Below are 23850 nucleotides of genomic sequence, written 5' to 3' on the forward strand. Positions count from 1 at the left end.
AATTAAACTTGTTTTTGAATAAACAAGATTTGTGTGTATATATAGCTCGCCAATATTAAAATATCACTGACCTTTGCACTTGATTATATTAAAATACCGTCAAGATAAATACATTTTGTGTCCGTTCTCGACGTGATTTAAGTCGATTGAAAAGTTCCTCAATAAGAACAATGTATAATGGTGTTGCCCATTTAACTAGTTCAGAACGTGTATGAACACAACGAATGCAAATTCACGAAACAAGCCAAACTTATTATTTATGGAAACTGAGATGATAAGTGCCATGGTAAATTGGTCATGTTGTCCTGCTATATGTATTTGCTTGTCTTTGAAAGCAAATATTGTGACAGATGATGTTAATTAGTGGGACTTAATTGGCAAATAACCAAAAACCATTAAATTTACTAACAACAACATGCCTTCATTAGGAAAGAAGTTTATTTATAATGCGAAACCAGTTACAGAAAAGTCAGCATGATAATATGATAACATAGCAAAGCAGATTTTCTAAAGCGTTCTATATAACTGGCAGAATCTAACTTATGTGCGATCAACTATGTAAAGGATTATTTGATTTAAGTTTTTTTTATTTCAACGCCGATATTATTTGTTTTAACAAACCATCATAATGATTTGTATTCTTTTTACATAACTCACATTAATATTCAAATGTAACAATTATAACAATAGTAAAAATATAAACTAAAACGAGTATGAAAAAACATAAATGCAGAAGGACATGTATAAAAAATGACAATAATAATTTGAAAAACCTAATAAACTCCGATAATTCTTTGAAGTTATAGTTGTTTGTTTCATAATGTATAATATCATGTTAACATAATCGTTCATTTAAGGTATGGTCACAATCATGATAATGTTCCAATTTTTTCTTGTTACGTCATTTTTAATGGACAGGTTATCCATGTAAAAAGTTTAATTGTATAAATTAAATATTTATTTACATTACTACCAATTGATTAGCATGGCATAACATTGACTAACACTACTACAGTTCAATTGTTAATTGCACTATATTATAAACATTATAAAGAATAGAAACACTTTAACCCAAACCAAAATAAAGCCTGGGCTCAAGTAGCCAATGCTATATTCCTTAGGCTATGCACCCTAAATTAGAGTTAGGAGCAACTTCTAAAGCCACCTCTTCTCTATTTCTCCTTAATGAGAGCCAGCAGCAACCTCTCATAGTCTCCGCCCGTGTCTCCCTTGATGAAGCTGGCCAGAGATTTTCCATACATTCGCTGAAACTCCGACTTAATCTGCACCATATCAATCTGAAATTAATTGCAGCATTTATGAATACTAGCTTTGTAAATATGTGGCTTTCTTATTACCATAAATAAATCTATAATTTGTACCAAGTAGTCGCATTCCTGGATTGACTCCAGGATGCACTTACATGTTGCAAGAATGTGTATTCCGGCTGTTACTTTGAGAATGTATCTCTCGACAAATGGAAAACAAATACAAGAATTGTTTTAAGCGTTTCATGATGCTCAGTTGATAGCATTTCATACATATTTTACATTCAGTAAACCTTTGCAATTCTATTCAGAACACAAGAGCATACGCAGGACTTTGGGGTTTCAGGACAGATAGGCATTCGAAGTCGTTATAACAGTCTATTAACTTGTTAACTATGTAACACGTTGCGAATGACACACCTGACTTCATGGTACTTTGTAAAGCACCACTTTAGAGAAGAGATATAATAATTATATACATGTATGGGACATTAACGTTTAAATGGGCATTGTACTTAAAAGGCGTTGCAATAATTTCCCCTTTTACCTAATTTTCAAACTTTGAACAATCTATGCAGCAAACAACTAAACCATGTTCAGTGACACAATAAAACAAATGTACATTATATATCATGCAAATGAAAATCTACCTCGCTTCTAGTTACGATAACTCTATTCAAGGTGCTTTCTTTGGTCCCTGCCCCCTTCATGCAATTGTGCAGGCGCTCCGCAAAATAGGCAGGAACGTTCCGTGCAAGTTTTACTGCAAGATACAAACACAAAAAGTTGAGAAAAAACGCGTTTATTTGTAGTATAATTATGTACAGTCTTTATTATGTACAGTCTTTAACACTTTTCTGGACTATACTTCAAACTGTAAATAATATATATAACCGTTAAATTCCCATTACCGAACAGTAACTGTAAAAGTTAAACATATAAGGGTTGCACCAGCAGGAGAGAAACCTTAGTATACATATGTGGCAAGGGACTGAGAAAACTGGGCTTAATGCATGTTAATAAAGTGTCATCCCAAATTAGCTTGTGCAGAAGCACAGGCTAATCAGGGAGGACACTATCCGCTTGTATGGTATTTTTAGTTTCAAGAAAGTCCCTCCTTACCGAAAATCAAGTTTAGGCGGAAAGTGTCGTCCCTGATTAGCCTGTGCGGACTGCACATGCTAATCTAGGACGACACTTTACACACATACATTATGCCCAGTTTTCTCAGAACAAGGCTCATATATGGCAAGGGACTGATTGCTAAATAATGAGACGCAAAACAAATGTACTAGACAAGAGACAACTCACATACTAAAAGGGAACAAAACTGGGTTAACGGCATTGGGACAGTCAATACGATTGGGGGTTTGAAACCGGGTTTAAGTAGGTCCACACATAACTCTTTGTCCAGAATAATTAACAAAACAGGTTAGTGTCAAAAAACCTCGTAGCATCACAAACCGAATCAAAAAGAAATAAAGGAGAATCTTTTTGGATGTAATTACAATTTCACTACTCAATTTTTGGATACAAACCAGAGTCACAAAATTGTAACTTTCTAAGACACTATGACATAAACCAAAGCAACAATTAACTACATTTAGTAGTCTTTGATAAAAACGCTTAACCCTTTCAGTGCGGGACCGAATTTTAAAGGCCTTTGCAAACAGTTTGGATCCAGATGAGACGCCACAGAACGTGGCGTCTCATCTGGATCCAAACTGTTTGCTATTCTGATAGTATTCTTTGAAAAAAATGAAGAAAATGCTTATTTTACAAATTCAGCAGACGACATTTTAGCAGACGACAAATTTCCCAGCATGCAAAGGGTTAAGAGACATCATATAGTTTTATATTCAGATCATCATCATGCGATAAAGAAGAAAGAAGCTGCAAACATGATTGTTATATGAACAATTTAATAGCTGGCCGCGTAGGACTACGTTTAGCTACAAAAAGGTACATCTAACCGTCTCAAAGAATTTAACATCTTACAGCAAATTACAATGAAATATGTCAAATTAGTCAAAGTAGTGTTGTTTTTGAGTATCAGAAAAAAGTTCTACGTAAATTACGAGAATAAATCGTAAGATAAACGGCGAATACGAATACTTTGTAAGGATAAATGCACATTTTCAATGCATTATTTAACTGGATACCTTCTAGAATCGAAAGCAACATACTGCTCAGTTTTATTTAGACGAACAGCATTATTAAAACTGCACAACAAGCACATCAAAGGAAGAAAACCTTAGACAGGAAACAAATACTTATCTACATTCGCCAAACTTGCTTCGGTAAGTAACAAGGTAAACGTAGCTTACAATTTCAAAGAAAAAATTCTGTTTCGCGTACTTTGGCGCCACACTTGAGTTCGAGACCCACACTGGTCGCACCTTCAATTTCGTCATATATGGTTATTACGGCAAACATACTATAAATTTCAGCGCTCAACAGTTTGAGAAACGATGTAAACTCTTTCAGTGCTGGAACCGAATGTTGAAGGCCTTTGCAAACAGTTTGGATCCAGATGAGACGCCACAAAACATGCCGTCTCAGCAGGATCCAAACTGTTTGCTATTCTGATAGCATTCTTTGAAAACAAATCGAAGAAAATGCTAATTTTAGAAATTCAGCAGACGACATTTTAGCAGACGACAAATTTCCCAGCATGCAAAGGGTTAATACACTATTTGAAGCTTACCGACGGAAAGGTATCCGTCCTCAAGATATCCGCTCGTCTCGGTCTTGATGGCGTCGTCGATCTCCTTGCCGTGGTTCTTACGGTAGGCGTTGAACGTGGCCAACAGCTGCGGGTAACTCCGTAACGACAGGATACGGTTGAAACAGGACTCGTCCGTGCCCACTTTATTTGCACCAGCCTTTAAAAGAAACCACAAACACGTCAAAGTTTATAGACGTTATAAATGGTAACGGTTAAATGTGGCGGTGGCCATTTTAACTATTTGTGCGCATATGTCCATGGCATCGGGGACACGTGTCCGTTAAAGTAAGAGACAAAAGACCACAGAGACAATGTCCTTTACTTCAACATCGTCGGTTTGTGCTATAAATAGATGTCTGAAGGCCCGCAGTTTACACTGACCTGTTTGTAATGGTATATAGTACAACAAACCAGATGCGTATCATGTTAATGACAAAACTCATATTATATTGGCTGTGTTGATCATCTTATTTTTCATGTTGAAAAAGGACCTATCCCATTATAAAATTAAATTCTTTTAAAGGGATCTTTTCACGCTTTGGTAAATTTACAAAATTGAAAAAATATGTTTCAGATTCGCATATTTTCGGTTTAGTTATCATATTTGTGAGGAAACAGTATTACTGAACATTTGCAATGGTCTAATATAGCCATTATATGCATCTTTTGACGATTTAAAATTCTAAAAAATATAAAGCGTTGCAACGCGAAACGATTGAATAATTTGGAGAGTTCTGTTGTTGTCGTTTAAATTTGTGAAACTACGAAGATTGCTTATATAAAGTATACAATACGCATCTTATGTATGTTTGGCAGGATAGATTAGGTGGCTAATGCGTTTTTACTTCAGGTTTCCTGTGGTCACTGGTTCGAGCCCTGCTGCGGGCTACTTTTTTTCCTTTGTAAAAATTTTATTTTTGATTTTTTACTGGAGCTTTTACAATTTAATGTTTACATTTATGAATATAAAGAATTTAATGACACACTTCAAAACATGCCAAAATCTGTGAAAAGGCCCCTTTAACACTATTCAGAGATATTTTCAAAAACTTATTATGTTTTGTAAGTAAAGTATTCATAGAATTGTCGCTACATTAAAACGAATACCATATTTCTATAATTACAGACCAATGTTACAAAAAGTCATGCCATAAAGGAGCCAATGCATGGTGCCCGGATAAAATGACCCACACACAATCTTACTTCTTACTTCAAATAGTTCTTTGGCCTCCCGGTCGGCTAAAGCTCCGTCAACGGTAACGTCTTCCATGCGGCCCGCAGCCAGCTGAGAGACCAAGAAGCGCTTGAAATGTCCGCTTGTGTCGCTCATTATGTCTTTTTCAATGTCGCTCTTGAACACTGGCATGGGGTGTAAATTAAAATGGAGAATATTATATTTATGTTGTTATAACATGTGAAGTGATGACAGTTATTTGTGTATCATTATACCCCGTTGACAGTAACTGTTTAATACTGAATATAGTTTAAACAGAAAACAATTGAATCAAACTACATTTTCATTAAAAGGTTAATACTAAATATTAGAAAGCATCGTAAAAGGTTGTTAAAACACTTCAAAAGTTAAGGCCTAGTGCATTACGTGTTTTGTAAGTCGTCTTGATGGACATGATCTGCGCATTCGACCTTGAACTTAGGATTTCTATCAGCGCTCCCTCGTCCGTGCCCGCGCCCTGAAAATAAGTTTTTACAAATAGGACGATAACAAAATAAACAATACTCCGGGAGACCGTATTGGAAATGTGAACGCAAACAGTTCAAGATGACGCCGATTTAAAGGGTAATCGAAATACATATTCGGCCCATAATAAATTACGACAAAAATGTAATACAAATTAACTGTACCAAAATATCAAATTACATCGTTGTGGATGTTTAGTTTAAATATCACAAGTGTGGAATGTGTACACTTACACGAACCAGACGGTACGTGCTGTGTGACCGTAAGTTGTATAAATGATTAACCAATCGGACAGGCGTTAATTTATTTTAACTCGTCAGATATACCATTAGTTTTGTAATTTACGCAATTGTCATTTAGACCAATCGTCTTACAAATGTTTGTGAATATTGAAAATCAATATAATCTCCAGAGTGTTAACCCTTTGCATGCTGGGAAATTTGTCGTCTGCTAAAATGTCGTCTGCTGAATTTCTAAAATTAGCATTTTCTTCTATTTTTTTTCAAAGAATACTAACAGAATAGCAAACAGTTTGGATCCAGATGAGACGCCACGTTTTGTGGCGTCTCATCTGGATCCAAACTGTTTGCAAAGGCCTTCAAAATTCGGTTCCCGCACCGAAAGAGTTAATTGTACATTTTGACAAGGGACAATGTATGAACGATGATTTACAAAAATGGTCAAATTTTATCACAAAAGCTCACTGTAAGCAAGTTGTGCTCATTTGATCTAATAAGGACTCTTGCTATGTACATATGTGAACTATGACAGAGCACTGTGAACAGGCTTTTTATTCAAGGATTTTGTTAATAGACTGGGGTTCTTTGCGCTGCAAGTCGCTGGACTAAATCGAGTACATGGAATTTCTTTTTTTTTTGCTTACATTAACTATAAAGTTGACAAAAAAGTTCATTATAACAATACAATAATAAGTATACACAATTCGTATTCTAAAAACAAACGTGTTGACCGGACAGGGGTTTTCTTAAGATGAAAGAAAAAATCTTATTCAAGTGCATGGTCTCAATGATAGTTTTGTTCTAGTTGTGTATATGCCTCCGACATCATTTAGGTTTGACTGAACACTTCTCACTATCAATAGACCATCTTCCTATAATCTTCCTTATTAAGAGACCTCTTACAGTTCTCAAGCACAGGTGGTTAGCGTGTGGCTATGATATTAATTAGTGAAAACATCATTTTGAATGATAAATAATCATATTATAACGAAAAATTAACTTTTCTGAAAAAAAATATTTCACTATCAAATATATATATAACAAGGTATGCAACTCAAAATCACCCCCATAACGGGGTGCATCGCTTTGAGCAGCCATATCTTCATCAATTGTGCAGCGATTTTCACGATCTCGGTCTTATTCAACGCAGAAATGAATTTCCTTTCTGGAAATGTATATGTCTTGCAATATTTTTACAAATGCTGGGTCAACTTTTAAGAAATAACACGATACACAACACGCATGACCCAGTTGACAGTGATCATGCTGTCTTTAAGACTGAAATCTTCACGGAGTAAAGGGCAACTTCCCTACAAAGTTCATGTAGTTCGATACCATAATTCAATAAAACGTATGAAAAAACATTATTACCGTTCTTGTCGTTACATTCTGCATCAAGACTAACTGTCCAGCGCCGTTTGAAACCTTTGTTTACATACATTTCAACTAACTGACATTTTAAACATACGAGTGATTTCATTGGTCCAATGCGGAGGTGTGTCTTTACAACTGGAGATTTCATTCATAAAGAATACATGATCACTGTCAACTGGGTCATGCGTGTTGTGTATCGTGTTATTTCTTAAAAGTTGACCCAGCATTTGTAAAAATATTGCAAGACATATACATTTCCAGAAAGGAAATTCATTTCTGCGTTGAATAAGACCGAGATCGTGAAAATCGCTGCACAATTGATGAAGATATGGCTGTTCAAAGCGATGAACCCCGTTATGGGGTGATTTTGAGTTGCATACCTTGTTATATATATATTTGATAGTGAAATTTTTTTTTTCAGAAAAGTTAATTTTTTCGTTATAATATGATTATTTATCATTCAAAATGATGTTTTCACTAATTAATATCATAGCCACACGCTAACCACCTGTGTTCTCAAGCAGTGGTTGATTCATGAAGTGTGCGGTCATGACTTGGTTTTAAATACTTCCTTCCGCAGTATGTAGAGTGTGAATAATATTAAACTATTACAATTTTTAATTTGACAATAAAAATGCAACTTACAGTTTTTTTATAGACAGTATTCGACAATGACTATTCTGAGTTTGATGTATTTTGAGCAGAAATTCAGATTTGCGAAACGATTCGAATAAGTAAACGAATGACTTCGTTGACACAAAAACAACAAGGGCTGTTTGTAAAACATGCATGCCCCCATATGGGCTGTCAGTTGTAGCGGCAGACATTGTGTGAATACGGTTTTTGTCACTGTGACCTTTGACCTAGTGACCTGAAAATCAATAGGGGTCATCTGCCAGTGATGTGCAATGTACCTATGAAGTTTCATGATCCTAGGCCTAATTATTCTTGAGTTATCACCAGGAAACCATTTTACTGTTTTAGTCACTGTGACCTTGACCTTTGACCTAGTGACCTGAAAATCAATAGAGGTCATCTGCCAGTCATGATCAATGTACCTATGAAGTTTCATGATCCTAGGCATACGCATTCTTGAGTTATCATCCGCAAACCATTTTACTGTTTCGAGTCACTGTGACCATCACATTTGAACTAGTGACCTAAAAATCAATAGGGGGTATCTGCCAGTCATGATCAATGTACCAATGAAGTTTCATGATCCTTGGCGTAAGCATTCTTGAGTTATCATCCGCAAACCATTTTACTGTTTCGGGTCATTGTTACCTTGACCTTTGACCTAGTGACCTGAAAATCAAATGGGATCATCTGCCATGCATGAACAATGTACCTATGAAGTTTCATGATCCTAGGCGTAAGCATTCTTGAATTATTATCTGGAAACCATTTAACTATTTTGAGTCACTGTGACCGTGACCTTTGACCTAGTGACCTGAAAATCAATAGGGGTCAAATGCCAGTTATGATCAATCTTCCTTTTGAATGATCCTAGGCCTAAGCATTATTGAGTTATCATCCGGAAACAGTTTTACTATTTTGAGTCACTGTGACCTTGGCCTTTGACAAAGTGACCTGAAAATCAATAGGGGTCATCTGCCAGTCATGATCAATCTACCTATGAAGTTTTATGATCCTAGGCCTAAGCGTTCTTGAGTTATCATCCGGAAACCATTTTACTATTCCAAGTCACTTTGACCTTGACCTTTGACCTAGTGACCTGAAAATCAATAGGGGTCATCTGCCAGTCATGATCAATGTACCTACAGACCACTCTCATTATCTCGACATCGGATATCTCGATCATCATGGATATTTTCGATATGTCGAAGTAATCTTGATGTCCCAACTTTTTTCCTTTCTTTATCTATATAAAATAAACATCGCATATCTCGATTTTCGTTATGTCGAATAATTCGATATCTCTATATAAAATTTGGTCCCGAGTCCCGATTTTACAAGTATTTACTGTGATTTATCTCGAAGTGCGAATAACTGTTCCAGTGTCGGCAAAAGGTGAGAACTTTTTTCTTTATACTTCACCGTCCCGCTTTGCCCGGCTGCTCCCGATACTGTGCGGTAGGAAATTGATCCGTTAATTGCATCAATGATCACACGTGTGTAATGTCGTTAGCCATTAACACTTGAGTAAGGCCTGTCACTTTAACATCAATAAACTGCAATTAATACACAGCCTGCTGAAAGGCCGAAAGACTAATTGTTTTACAAGCAACATTCCAAACTGCATTGAGTTATATTTTTGCGTATATAAACCGTTGCAAATTTGCAGAATATTCTTCTATCATTGAACTCCAACAGCCATTATCATGGCTAACTTGAAAGTAGTTTTGAGTTGTCGGTCGATTGAACTTTGCATTTCAAACTACAAAATGTACATGCACTCATGCAATTCTTTAATACTTAAAACGTCATTTTAAGCATTTAAATAGCAAAATAAATCGTGCTTCGTAAAAACGCGTATATATCAGGTAGATAGTATTAGGCCACACGGTGATGGCTTTAGTTGGACCACTTAGCAGGTATTAAGATGTTAAAAACAATCCAAATTTTCGTCTCCTTTTTTCTTTGAAAACGCCTAATCGGATATCTCGAACTCTCGTTATCTCCATATTTTTTTCTTGTTCCCGCCGACTTCGAGATGACGAGAGTGGACTGTATTTAGTTTCATGATCCTAGGCCTAAGCGTTCTAGAGTTATCATCCGGAAACCATCTGGTGGCCGGACGGACCGACCTACCGACATGAGCAAAACAATAGCCCCCTCTTTTTCGAAGGGGGGCATAAAACGTTCTCTAAGAGATTCCCGTTAGTTTCGAACACCGTTGGTCAACCAATGGTTTTGTATTTATATACATATATACAAAAACCTGACAGTAATCTCTGAATATGAAGCATTCAAAATTGCGCGGACAGGGAGAACACCGAGGCGGTTGCGTTAACACGGCCACATACCTTAATCGCATTTTTAATCTCCTTGGCATCGTAGTTGACAGGGATCTCCAGAAGGGCCAGACAAAGGTTCAAAAAGTTACCGCTTATCTCGGACTTCAACTCATCTCGCAGGTCCTGGCAAGGGTTTTGGAAGGTTATTAATATTTTAACGTGTATGTCGATGTTCAAGATAATTAATAGATTAACAATGTTTGCTATTTACGCTTAACAAAGTTATTGAATAAATGTGTTGACAATACATCTCCTGAATCCGTGCCCAATGTTTATGAATACTTTTGTATTATTGTAATACCATATTCGGATGTTGCTTTATTACTAGCTACATGTATAATTTAACAAGTACCGGACGTTCATTTTGTTTGTAATCGAGCACAGCGTTTATTAAAGATGAACAGATACCAGAGGGGGTAATCACTTGACAAACAAGCTAGGACGTTCAAGTCGTGACAGGTATTTTTCGCCGTTTTATACCCTTTATTACTGGTGTTGATTTTTTAAATGCCGCTCACTTTCCATCAATATCAGCAAGAAATTGATTAGCGTTTATTTCGTATTAATACTTACTCACTATCTCGACTTTACTCGCTGCAAAATGTCTTAGCGGTAACCGTAATGTTGTAAGTCCCTAAGAATTTTCGCAGCAAGTAATGTCGAGATATAGAGCGAATATTTAACGATACACACACTAGTAATCATAAATGTGTTCTGGCGGCCATCTTGGCGGCCATTTCGGACGCTGTGTTGGATTTGTGTGTAATATAATAAACTTAAACAATGTCTGATGATCTTAATGTGTACTTTTCCCCCTGAAACCTATGTATAGACACCAAAATCGTCAAATTTTAGTGGATAGTAACATAGTTATGGTCATTTTATAGGTTTGACAACCATCTTTGCGGCCATCTTAGCGGCCATTTGGAACGCCATGTTAAATTCCTGTGTAACATAATTAACTTACACTTTTTCTGATTATAATAATGTGTTCTTTGTTCCCTAAAAACGGGGTAAAGACACCATATACATCAAATTTAAGTTGATAGACATAGTTATGATCATAAATAGGTTTTAGCGGCAATCTTGGCAGCCATTTTCGACGCCATGTTGAATTTGTGTGTAGTACTAAATTAAACTTAAACAATTTCTGATGATCATTATGTGTTCTTTGCCCCTTGAAACCTAGGTATAGACACCAAATTCATCAAATTTGATTGGATAGTTACATAGTTATGATCATTAATAGGTCTTGGTGGCCATCTTTGCGGCCATTTTGAAAAAAACATCTTTCCGGAGGTCCGATTGTGGTAAACTTTTAATATGTTTTTAAGGACCTTCTACCCTACCAGGATCAGTTAAAATACGTTTTGTAGCATTTGTTGGGAGGTCAAAGTGTATATTGGCCCTAATTCGGTTCAATTTCTCCCAGACAATTTATGAAAATAAAGCTGATTGACCCCCCTTCTTCAAAGGAGAAAAAAATACCAAAAGCTGCCAGTACCAGACTGTTATCAACCATTTTCATATGCTACTGGCATGCATCTTCCGAGATATATAGGTGTAGTTTTGTCCCCCTTACTGGTACACCCCACCTCAATTTTGGGTACTTGGCTGAAGGACTATAGTCACTTTCTTGTCGATATGGCTGGAAAGTGAGCGGCATTTTAACAATTAAAACTAGTAATAAGGGGTATAAAACGGCGAAAAAATACCTGTATCGGCCTGGTCGTCGCTATCTTGTTTGTCACGTGATTACCCCTCTGAATACTTGACATATTGATCGTTATACCTTGCCAAACTGAGTTTTGAAAGAGAGCGCGATTTCCAAACGCTGATGATTGGTATGGGACGCCAAGACATCGATGATCGCCTTCTCATCCGTCCCTGTCGTAGAAACCAAAGTACTTAAACATCCATGGGGTTTATAAATAACTTGTTGTGTCTGTTAATAATGCTTTTAACAAATAGAAACATCTGTCAGTGGGGTAATAAATTGTACGCTGACCCTGAACTAACACTTTACCGAGCGACTACACAAGGAAGCTCAACAAAGATACCAAAGATAACACTCAATGCTGACCATAACTGGCTTTCAATTCAATATAATAACATCCCGTTTAAGAGTTTCGCATACAAAACGCATTCAATTTCCTTACCATAACTTGTATCTAGAAATGGCGCGACAGCGGCCGACGCGTATCCCCACGCCGCATGTTTGACTCAGGGGCGCCCCAGGGTTGGTAATGGAGCCATGCATAGTTGAGATTGACCGTATTGTCATAAGAGATGTTCAGTATAAATTTGAAGTAATTCGGTGTAGAAATGAAGAAGTTAATGTAAAATAGCCTAAAAAATGAGTGAAAATATATTCCCTAATTTATCCTCCTCATCCTGCTCTCCAAACAAATCTAATAATGAAATAACTTCACTGTAGTCAATTATGTACATGTCATCCTAATTGGAATGACTTATGAGATGGCTGAACATGCTCTCTTATAGCCAATATTCTTGCTTCTGTTTTGGAAAAGTTATGTTTTGAGGTTAAATGGTTGACTAAACAGTAGCGTCTCAGAAATTTTCTATCGCAATATTGTACACAACAATGAAATGTTGAATTTCATGTCTGTCTTTGATGTGCCTGTTCAAAGTCCATCTTGCTTTAAATTGTTTCTCATATTTTTCCCACTTGAACATTTTGACAGATTTTCAGTAATGAGTCTAAAATTGAACAAAGTGAAAGTTTCAGCCCTGTTATAGATTCTTGAGGCTCTATTCCATGAGTTTCTCGTGCTTTTTATGCTTGAATGCATTATGTCTCTTCTCTCATATACAGGTGTCCCTTTGCGCCAATATTTTATAATCCCTTGTATAAACATTAGATGGATGAGCTGAGCCATTTAACAGATAATTTAACACAAACAATTGAATACTAAATACATCTCTGCGCCACTACTGTGTAACTCTATGCACCGCTTTGATTTATTAAAAAAATGTATATCATTTGGCAGGTTATTTACTTACCTCCCTTTAAAGCTTATTACTTCCCTTGGATTTGTTTTTATACCTTTGACCTTGAAGGATGACCTTGACCTTATCCTTTAGCCACTCAAAATGTGCAGCTCCATGAGATACACATGCATGCCAAATATCAAGTTGCTATCTTCAATATTGCAAAAGTTATGGCCAATGCACCATACTGGGGGCATAAAAATAAGTGAAAATCTCTGACCTGGCCCCACCCAAACCCCCATAACTTTTGACCCAGGGGTCGGATCAAAATTCCGAATAGTGCAGGGTCGCACATATGCTCATATCTACCATGTGTGTAAGTTTCAAGGTTCTAGTGCTTATAATGTAGGAGGAGATACTGGCCAGGACGGACAGACAGACGGACAGACAGACAGACGGACGGCGGAGATAACCACAATATCCCCACGCTTTTCAAAAAGCGTGGGGATAATAATATTCTTAATTCACTAGCATAATTGTGTCGTTTCATTCGTCTTCACTACCTAGTTTTAGTAATAAGAAGACAATACACGAGAATAATTAATTGCGGTAATACTCAACTTAGCCTACCTTTTTAGCTTCACTAGTTACAGGTATCTCAATTACTTGTGAGAGTAATATGTATTCGTACAGGATAAAAAGGCTACCAACGACAACCTACCGAGACCCTTCATGGCCTTGCGCAGTTGCTGGGCCGCCGACTCCGCCGAGAAGGGGTTGTGTGGCGTAACCGTTCCCTGCATCATATAAGCCTTGTTGTGAGAAAACTGGGGTAAATGCATGTGCGTAAAGTGTCGTTCCAGATTAGCCTGTGCAATTCGCACAGGCTAATCAGGGACGCCACTTTCCGCTTTTATGTTATTTTCTGTTTAAAGAAAGTCTCTTGTTAGCAAAAATCTAGTTTAGGCGGAAAAAGTCGTCTCTGATTAGCCTGTGCGGACTGCACAGGCTAATCTGGGACGACACTTTACGCATATGCATTATGCCCAGTTTTGTTAGAACACGGCCCATATTACTTTTTATGTAACTCTGTGAAAACTTGGGTAAATGCAGGCGCGTAAAGTGTCGTCCTAAATTAGCCCGTGCAGTCCGCACATGCTAATCAGGGATGACATGGTCCGCCTAAACTGGATTTTCGCTAAGAATGGACTCAATTTAAACGAAAAATATCTTAATGAAAACGGAAAGTGCCATTTGTAATTCGCTTGTGGTGCATAAACGTTATAAAAACGTTATATAACGTTATGGAATATAAAAATATTTGAAACATAGTATAAAGACATTGTTTTTAGTAATATGCAAGCTTTAGTTTGTTTGTTTTGTTGGGGTTAAATTGACGTACTCTACCCGTGTTGTTTGTAATGATCAAATACTCGTTGTTTGATTAGATTGTCAGTGTATGTTTGCCCAGACTTTTCTGTTTAGAGTATCGTGTTCAGTCCATATATAACTTGCTCAAGTATCGATTAGATTTGGTGAGCCCTATAGCTTTTGTTGGATGTTATGTTATGTTTTGTGTCATTGAGCAATAATGAATATGCAATTCTGAATAGACATTTGCAGATGATATTATTTTTAATTAATAATTTTATTTTATTTGAATACGTTCACTGTTACATTTTCCGGATTGCTTCTGTTGTAGTTTTAATATTTCGATTGGATGACGAATATCATTAAACTTAATTAAGTAATCACGTTATGGATTTTTGTTCGTTTTAAACGTCTTCTTATTTAAGACATATAAAACATATATAAAAAAAATACCAGCAATAGCGTTTGACTATTTCTTAACCTTAGTTGTTTTAACGTGCACGTGGTTATGCTCGTGACGTGATGGTAAATACATTACCTTTGATGGAGTTTGTTTCAAATATAGAACCTCTGTTAGTCTTTATAGATAGATATGCTTTATTCAGGAAAAAAGGCAAAATGCCCATCATTCCATATATAAAACTATACAAAGAAATATATAACTGGTTAATGGCGAGGCATGTTACGTCATGATAGATATATGTACATATATAACTAGTGAGTGACACAATGTTTATACATGTATATACGATGACGGCAAATACACACATATCATCATAACAAATGATTTAAGTTGTGCCACCACACTTTCGAAATGTCAATGCAAATTAGGGGGGTTTAATCCTGTTCGGACAAAACCGAATACGTGGGCAAGCTTAAACATTTTAAAGGCAAAGCAAAATTAATGTAGAAATTACACGCAGCTAATATTGAATATTTCTATAGTTATTTTGTTGATACGTAACGACTCATATGGGCCAAAGGATGCATCATCCGAAGACCTACTATACCCGAACTTTCTCTCAGAGGGCCCCACATATACCCGTCATATAACCGTGAGACGACATTCGACTGACAATTTGTTAAGCATTTCAGAAATATTTGACATCGTTGTTGATGAGCATTTCTAAAAAAAAACACGTACATGTGCAACGACAGCAGCGTTGTGAAGGATTGTAAGCTTTGTATGTGTCCTCAGTTTCACAACCCTTGAATATCGACGCGTGCTCTTTTCACTCTTCGACGACATAACGCATTTCAATACAACCCCATCAACATGGATCTACATGTTAGGTCTATATTAAATGAATATAAAATAGATTGGCTAGATAGAATTAACTCTAGTAATGGTGTATCAGGTAGAGGTGGAAATAAACTTAGAATCTACTGTTCATTTAAGCAGAACTTTGGTGTTGAGAAGTATTGCAAGTTAATAATCCCTAAGAGTCATATATCGGCCCTAAGTTAATTTAGATGTGGCGTTGCTCCGATTCGCCTCGAGACAGGAAGGTATAAAGGGCTGCCTGCTGACAGACGCTTCTGTCCATTTTGTAGAGATAATACAATTGAAAATGAATGTCATGTATTATTAGAATCTAGCATGTATAATGATATCAGATTTAATCTTGATGAAAAAAGCTGTTGCTTCTACTCCAAATTGTATGAACATGTCGAATAGCGATAAGCTAAAATCCCCTTTTATCAATGAAGGATTAACAAGAATCTTAGCCAAAACCTGCCTTTTAATTTAACAAAGAAGACAGTTTTACATGTGTAAATAAATAGTAGTGTTGCATGTTTTATGTAAAAAGTAGCGATAGTATATTGATTATCTTTGATACATATTGTACTTGTGTATAGTAAGAAATTCTAGTACTAAAATGATAGTACAAGATGTAAATTGTGTTATTTAATGTATTTTATTGTACATGTCATGTATTAGACAATAAACTTTGAAACTCTCTACATGAAAACAGAATACTTCACATAAGCTTAAAGGGGCCTTTTCACAGATTTTGGCATTTTTTAACTTATTCATTAAATGCTTTATATCGATTAATGTAAACATTGGATCGTAAAAGCTCCAGTAAAAAATCAAGAATAAAATTAAAAAAAGGAAAAGAACATTGCCCGGACCAGGTTTCGAACCAGTGACCCCTGGAGTCCTGCCAGAGTCCTGAAGTAAAAACGCTTTATCGTACTGAGCTATTCCGCCGTGTACATATACTGAACGTATTTTATACCTTATATAAGCAATCTTCGTAGTTTCACAAAATTTAACGACAAAAACAGAACTCTCCAAATTATTCAATCGTTTCGCGTTGCAACGCGTTATAATTTTTAGGTTTTAAAATCGTCAAAAGATGCATATAATGGCTATATTAGACCATGGTAAATGTTCAGTATTACTGTTTCCTCACAAATATCATAACTAAAACGAAAATTTGCGAATCTGAAACAACTTTTTTCAATTTTGTCAATTTACCAAAGCGTGAAAAGATCCCTTTAAGTCTAGCGATCAATCAACTGGTCGGCGAGAACGGTCATGTCCGTGCGAGTGATGGAGTTAGGGTAGTTAATCTGTAAACTCGCTAGCGTGTGTTGAGAAGTATGCGCTGACTCATGTGTTTACCGAACTCAATAAGGCAACATTTACAAAATTGTTATTGTCATTAAACTACATTGTAGCCTACCATTAAAATGGCATTGCCTTTCGAACAGGCAATGTTAAGAAACAATTATAAAATCAATAACGAGTGCTAGCTTTTTATTGCGAAGTTTATATGTTGTTATCATGGTAGTACATCAATTACGACGGGTTGCTCAAGGCAATTATTTGCAATATTTTACATGAGAAATGTAACATACAGTGCCGCAAAAGATCGTCTTTAAAGGGACTTGCTCACAGTTTGGCAAAAAAACAATTTGAGTCGTGTTCTGAGAAAACTGGGCTTAATGCATATGCGTCAACTGTCGTCCCAGATTAGCCTGTGCAGTCCGCACAGGCTAATCGTGGACGACACTTTCCGCCTAAATTGGATTTTTGCTAAGAAGCTTCATTTAAACGAAAAATGTCATAAAAGCGGAAAGTGTCGTCCCTGATTAGCCTGTGCGGACTGCACAGGCTAATCTGGGACGACACTTTACGCACAACCATTATGCCCAGTTTTCTCAGAACGCGACTCATATATCGACTGCTTAGTTAAGCGTTATTGACTTTATTCAAAGGTTCGATTCATTATATTAACTTGAACATTAAACATTCATTGTAGCATTGTAGAAACAGTTAAGCAAACTCATTAATCTTTGTATGGGTCTTAAAGACGGCGATAAAAGAAAATGTTCATGTTTTGAAGCGATAAGACGAGATAAAGGCCAACTCGATAATTGTTTACTAACACAAGATAAGTGATTGCATTGCATATAAAGATTTAAGAAAGGAGTTTCTCGTTTTACAAGACTGAATTGGTTTCAGTCGTTATGATTTTCCGAGTTTGTACTTTAAAAAAAGAATGAACTTTAAACATGTTAGTATATACCTTGTATGAATGATAAGCCGGATTTTTCTCGTTTGTTTTGCAGATGCCTCGTGTGTACCCTTTAAATAACTTATGTTTACGCAAAATAAATTTTAACCAGAGATATGTTTGTCAGAAATACAATGCCCGTGTGTGTATCAGAGTTTATTTACAGGTCCTAACGGCCTCTTCACGAGGTCTTTGAGGTCCGACCTGAAAACACATTCCCCCCCCCCCCCTATTGCGTCAACCCCTATTGCGTCACTACGAAATAAAATGTCAATATATCATTTGGCAGGTTTAGAAATTATCTTCATTTTAACGCTTATTACTTCCCTTGGATTGTATTTTTTTACTTTTGACCTTGAAGGATGATCTTAACATAGACCTTTCACCACTCAAAATGTGCAGCTCCATTAAATACACATTCATGCCAAATATCAAGTTGCCATCTTCAATATTGCAAAAATTATGTCAAGTTTTCGGACGGACGGACGGACGGACAGTTCAAATGCTATACCCTACCGGTGCAAAAAATAGTTGCAAAACTTTCGCAATATGTACTGCCTTATTAACGTAAAGAACAATTCAAACGTTGATGAATGAAAATCTTCATATACATTCAACGAAATGATACCTGAACAACGATAAAATCATGGTTCATAAGATTGCATATACTGTTTGTTGCAAAAGTTTAAGCTTTATATATATCCGCGCTTAATTGGTTAACATTTAGTGCAAGCTAAAAAGATACAAAACCTGTTTCGATTCAGACTTAGTAGAGTTCAAAAGTTAAATAAAGAAATAGGGCGATAAGTAGTTTTTGTTCCATTATTTTCGACCTGACTGTAATGAGTCATACATTGAAATAGTTGAGGTTCTTAATAAGCACATACGTATTGGAAAAAACGTTGAAATATGTGCCTTGCTGTCTGCTCGGTTCGAAAGTTCACAAACATGATTACTGTGGATATTTTCAATATAACGCATACTGCATGATTAACGTTATTGATGTTCGTCTGTACGTAGATCGATACATACTAAATATGCACATATATCTCCAGAAACAACTCACGAACGCTGATATTATCGTATAAAAGACTTGTAGAAAAAAAACTTCTACTAACCTGTGTGTACGTGGCCATTTTATGTTCCTTGTTGTGTGAAAACTACCTTCAACCTGTAAATGAAATTTTGCAGCGAGTGGTAGAACGATCGCTGATTCAACCGCTGTCTATTTATAACTTTAAACTGGTACAGTGGTTTGGATGTACATGAAGCCCGTGTGTATGACGTACCATTAGTGTCAAAAGTCAACAAGACCTACTAGGTAAAAAGAGAAATGTACGTCGACGTACAATATGTACTTTGTTGCTTTGATTCGCAAATAAAACAATCACTGCGCTATTTTCAGACTCTATACGATTTTTATTTCAAAATTTGATTCCATATTATTTGGCCTATGCTTTCTAAACAATCATGTTACCGCCATAAAACAGCGGAAGTCTACACTGTGTATTAGCAACCTGCTGTGGTGATCCCTATCCATTTTAACGTCAAGTTATGACATATAGATCAGACATCAGCCGGCTGTCTAATAAAGTGTATAATATCTATTACTTAAACCGATTTTAGAATAAATACCGTCAGGTAGATACTTATTTTTAATTCTTTGTTTTTTTGTTGGTTTTATTTCAATTTTGATATTTTTTATTTATTTTGTCCTCAATTAAAAAAGAGAGTTTAAGCATTTATTATGAATATATCTGAAGGAAAAGCGGATTAAGAGACGAGTGTTTTGATTAGCTGTTCAGAAAATTTGTATGTCGACGTACAAAAATGTACGTCGACATACAAATTGTACGTCGACGTACAAATATATACGTCGAAGTGTATTTCATAATTGTACGTCGACGTACAATTTTTGTACGTCGACGTACATATTGTACGTCGATGTGCATTTCTCTTTTTAACTAGTAGGTCTTGTTGATTTTCCACCCAAATGGTACGCCATACGTGTGACCGTGTGTATTGGCCAAAGCGGTTGGTGACACCCACACGCTACGAAATATTTTTCGATTATCGGCTTTTATCGGTAGGTTTTTCTCGAGAAAAACAAGCTTGAGTGGATGTTATCTATCTGTACAATCTGGATTTTCCGCGCATGCGGTTGGCGAAAGCACTTGTATTAGCCCTATATTATAAAGGAAAACTTATGCGTATTTATATGTGTCGTGTTCTGATAAAACTGGGCATAATACATGTGCGTAAAATGTCGTCCCAGATTAGCCTGTGCAGTCCGCACAGGCTAATCAGGGACGACACTTTCCGCTTAAACTTGATTTCGGTAAGGAGGGACTTCCTTGAAACTAAAGATACCATAAAAGCGGAAAGTGTCGTCCCTGATTAGCCTGTGCGGACTGCTCAGGCTAATCTGGGACGACACTTTACGCACATGAATTAAGCCCAGTTTTTTCAGAACACGACATATATAGTCAATACTTATATATGAATTTAACCCTTAAAGGGGCATTTTCACGTTTTGGTAAACTGACAAAATTAAAAAAAAAGTTTCAGATTCGCATCTTTTGACGCTTTAAACACCGGAAAAATATAAAGGGTTGCAACGGAAAACGATTGAATGATTTATAGAGTTCTTTTTATGTAGTTATATTTTTTGATACTACGACGTTTTGCTTATATACGGTATAAAACTCATCACTCCTTGTATGAGCACGGGTGGCAGCAGGATTTAAGCAATAGACTTTTACTTCAGGGGTCAGTGGTTCGAACCCAGTTGAGGGTTACGTCTTTTCTTTTTTTAATTGTATTCTTGATTTTACTGGAGTTTTTTTAGATCCAATGTTTACATTTATCAAGATAAAGCCTTTAATGAGAAACTTCAATACATGCCAAAATCTGAAATCAAAGAACTGACAGTACTGGTGTGACGATGCTTTTGAAGAGGATGGATATAAAAGCATCAATTTTAGTTTGGTTAGGAAAAAAATTGGGTACGAAAAAAAAATTGGGTACCAAAAACAACGACTTGAATACGTGAGTTCGCCAATGAACACATGGTAAGGTTAACTAAATCTCTGCGATATGACCTAATATGTGTTTAAAACAGAAAACAATATCCAACAAACGAATGGATTATCAAACATAGTGTGTGCACTGATGTGGCTCTGTAATTTCTGTTTGAAAAGTTTATTAAATTTGCAAAATTTGAGAGCACGCATAAGAGCGAGTTTCATAGATGTCGCACGGCTATAATGCGGTTTATATACCATACTCGCTATAAGGTTTACAAATGGCAGGTTCGAAATAATTCGTTTTCTTTACACTCATGATCGCGTTAAACGTGAATAATACACGTTTTCATTCGCAGTTTAATTACAGAAGTACGGCAAATGTCAAATACAATACAGAAAATGCATAGTTGTTTAATTGATCTATAAACATATAATGGATTGAATATAACTGATTTAAAATTAACGTTTTCAAAATATTATTAAATATTTTTTCCCAGAATATGCTATCCTATGTATAGCTGAGCTTCCTTTACCTTAATCAATGATAATCAGCGAGGTATGCCGATTAGAAACATAATAGCGAAAAAATATCGCGCAAAACAGTACATCAACTTCTTCCTGGTTTTTCTCTGAAATGACGTCAGCGCCAAATTGTATAATTATAATAAATAAAAGAAATAGCCGACAACAACTGATTTAGCATTTCCCGGGTACGGTAGAAAAATAGAGCTATCTCAATCGGACTGGCTCGGTCTTTTACATAGGTCGCCATTGTGAAGAATTTTTTCATGGTTATGATAACTTAGACGAGCCGCTTCGCAGCATCGTCAAAAAATGGCCCCTTTCATACAGTCGATTTGTGTATAGCGGATTTTAGTGGATAACGGATAGGTTAAAGGTTTTTTGCAAAATACTTTTATTTATGTTAAGATTTATTGTTTTCTATGAATTGAATACAAAAAGCCTATCATTGTTAAGTCGATTCATGTTTTTGTTGACGTGTGTCAATGTTTACAACTGTTTCTTTTTTCGAAAGCAAAACAAGGTCACGTTATTTACGCACCGTTTTTGTAACGACAGGACAAGTGCAGACGAATGGTTTCTTGAATTTTGCAGATTTTGTTTGGTAAACATAATGTTCATTGATGTAATATTTTAGTATTATGTGTCCTTTAAAAAAGTAAGAATGCTCAGAAACCAAATTGATGCGTACCATATAAAATAAGCATGAAAGCTGCAACTCGGGATTTCGTGAATAACGGACATGTGGTGACCCGTATTCAGGAATGTGGGGATTGTCTCAAAATATATATAAACTCAATTGAAGTTGTCCAATACACATGTGGTTAGCGTGTGGCTATGATATTACTTAGTGAACACATAATTTTTAATGAAAAATAATCAAATTATAACGAAAAATCGATTTCTCTGAAAACATATTTTTCACTATCAAATCTATATTATATAACAAGGTATTCAACTCAAAATGACCAGAATATAGAGTGCATCGCTTTAAACAGCCATTACTTCATCAATTGTGCAGCGATTTCCATGAACTTCGTCTTATTAAACGCAGAAATGAATGTACATATATTGCAATTATTTTTTACAAATGCTGTGTCAAAATTCAAGAAATAATACGATACACACGTAATCCGATAAAGACCTAAGCGATCCGGTAATGGCTGAATCAGTGTTCCATGAAATTCGCGATGTAAACAATTTTTTTCCGGATATTTAAAAGCGCTGGCATGTTTCAATAGGAAAGACACGTGTCTGTATATAGGTTTAATGGTTTAATTACTGAATGCATGGTGTTTACGTTGAAATGAGACTCGAAGTCCTTAGCTATCCGTTACCCAGTGGGCATCAAGCGTTATGCGAACGTTGCTGCAACGTAATATTTAGGTTGCAACGTCGGCAACCATTACCGAACGTTGCCACACCGTTGCATACAAAACATTACCCGGACGTTTCATCAAACGTTGCAGTTTGGTTGTCACAATGGTGTATATGAAAGTTTTCCCGACGTTTTTTTTCCAACGTTGCTGCAACGTTGTATTTAGGTTGCATTCAAACGTTGCAGTTTGGTTGTCACAATGGTGTATATGAAAGTTTTCCCGACGTTTTTTTCCAACGTTGCTGCAACGTTGTATTTAGGTTGCATTCAAACGTTGCAGTTTGGTTGTCACAATGGTGTATATGAAAGTTTTCCCGACGTTTTTTTCCAACGTGGCTGCAACGTTGTATTTAGGTTGCATTCAAACGTTGCAGTTTGGTTGTCACAATGGTGTATATGAAAGTTTTCCCGACGTTTTTTTCCAACGTGGCTGCAACGTTGTATTTAGGTTTCATTCAAACGTTGCAGTTTGGTTGTCACAATGGTGAATATAAAAGTTATCCCGACGTTTTTTTCCAAACGTTGCTGCAACGCTGTATTTAGGTTGCATTCAAACGTAGTATTTTTTCATTATTTTTTTTAAATAATATACAAAAATTAATAAATAAACTATTTACTGCCAACCGCTTTTTCGAGTATTATCGGCAGATATGCACACTGTCGAGAAAGAGCCAGTACTAGGTGTCTAAAGAGGAGATAATAAAACGCTCCCCGAGTAGGAATCGTTCTTTATAATAATACAGTTCATGCATAGCATCAATGAAAATATGATTTCTTGTAAATTTTAG

The 23850-nt window shown here is 36.1% G+C and overlaps 1 protein-coding gene across 1 annotated transcript; it reads right to left on the bottom strand.

Moving 5' to 3' along the window:
• Positions 1–420: 420 nt before the first annotated feature.
• LOC127862135 (annexin-B12-like) lies at positions 421–19418 on the bottom strand. Its single transcript, XM_052401128.1, has 9 exons — positions 19255–19418; positions 13960–14035; positions 12079–12173; positions 10296–10409; positions 5597–5687; positions 5207–5355; positions 3976–4153; positions 1919–2031; positions 421–1298 (listed from the first exon to the last, which is right to left on the bottom strand). The coding sequence occupies exons 1-9, from the start codon at positions 19270–19272 to the stop codon at positions 1173–1175; spliced, it is 960 nt and encodes a 319-aa protein (XP_052257088.1). The 5' UTR covers positions 19273–19418; the 3' UTR covers positions 421–1172.
• Between the last annotated feature and the right edge of the window lie 4432 nt (positions 19419–23850).

The sequence above is a fragment of the Dreissena polymorpha genome, chromosome 16 (genome assembly GCF_020536995.1).
Source record: "Dreissena polymorpha isolate Duluth1 chromosome 16, UMN_Dpol_1.0, whole genome shotgun sequence".
Classification (NCBI taxonomy): Eukaryota; Metazoa; Mollusca; class Bivalvia; order Myida; family Dreissenidae; genus Dreissena; species Dreissena polymorpha.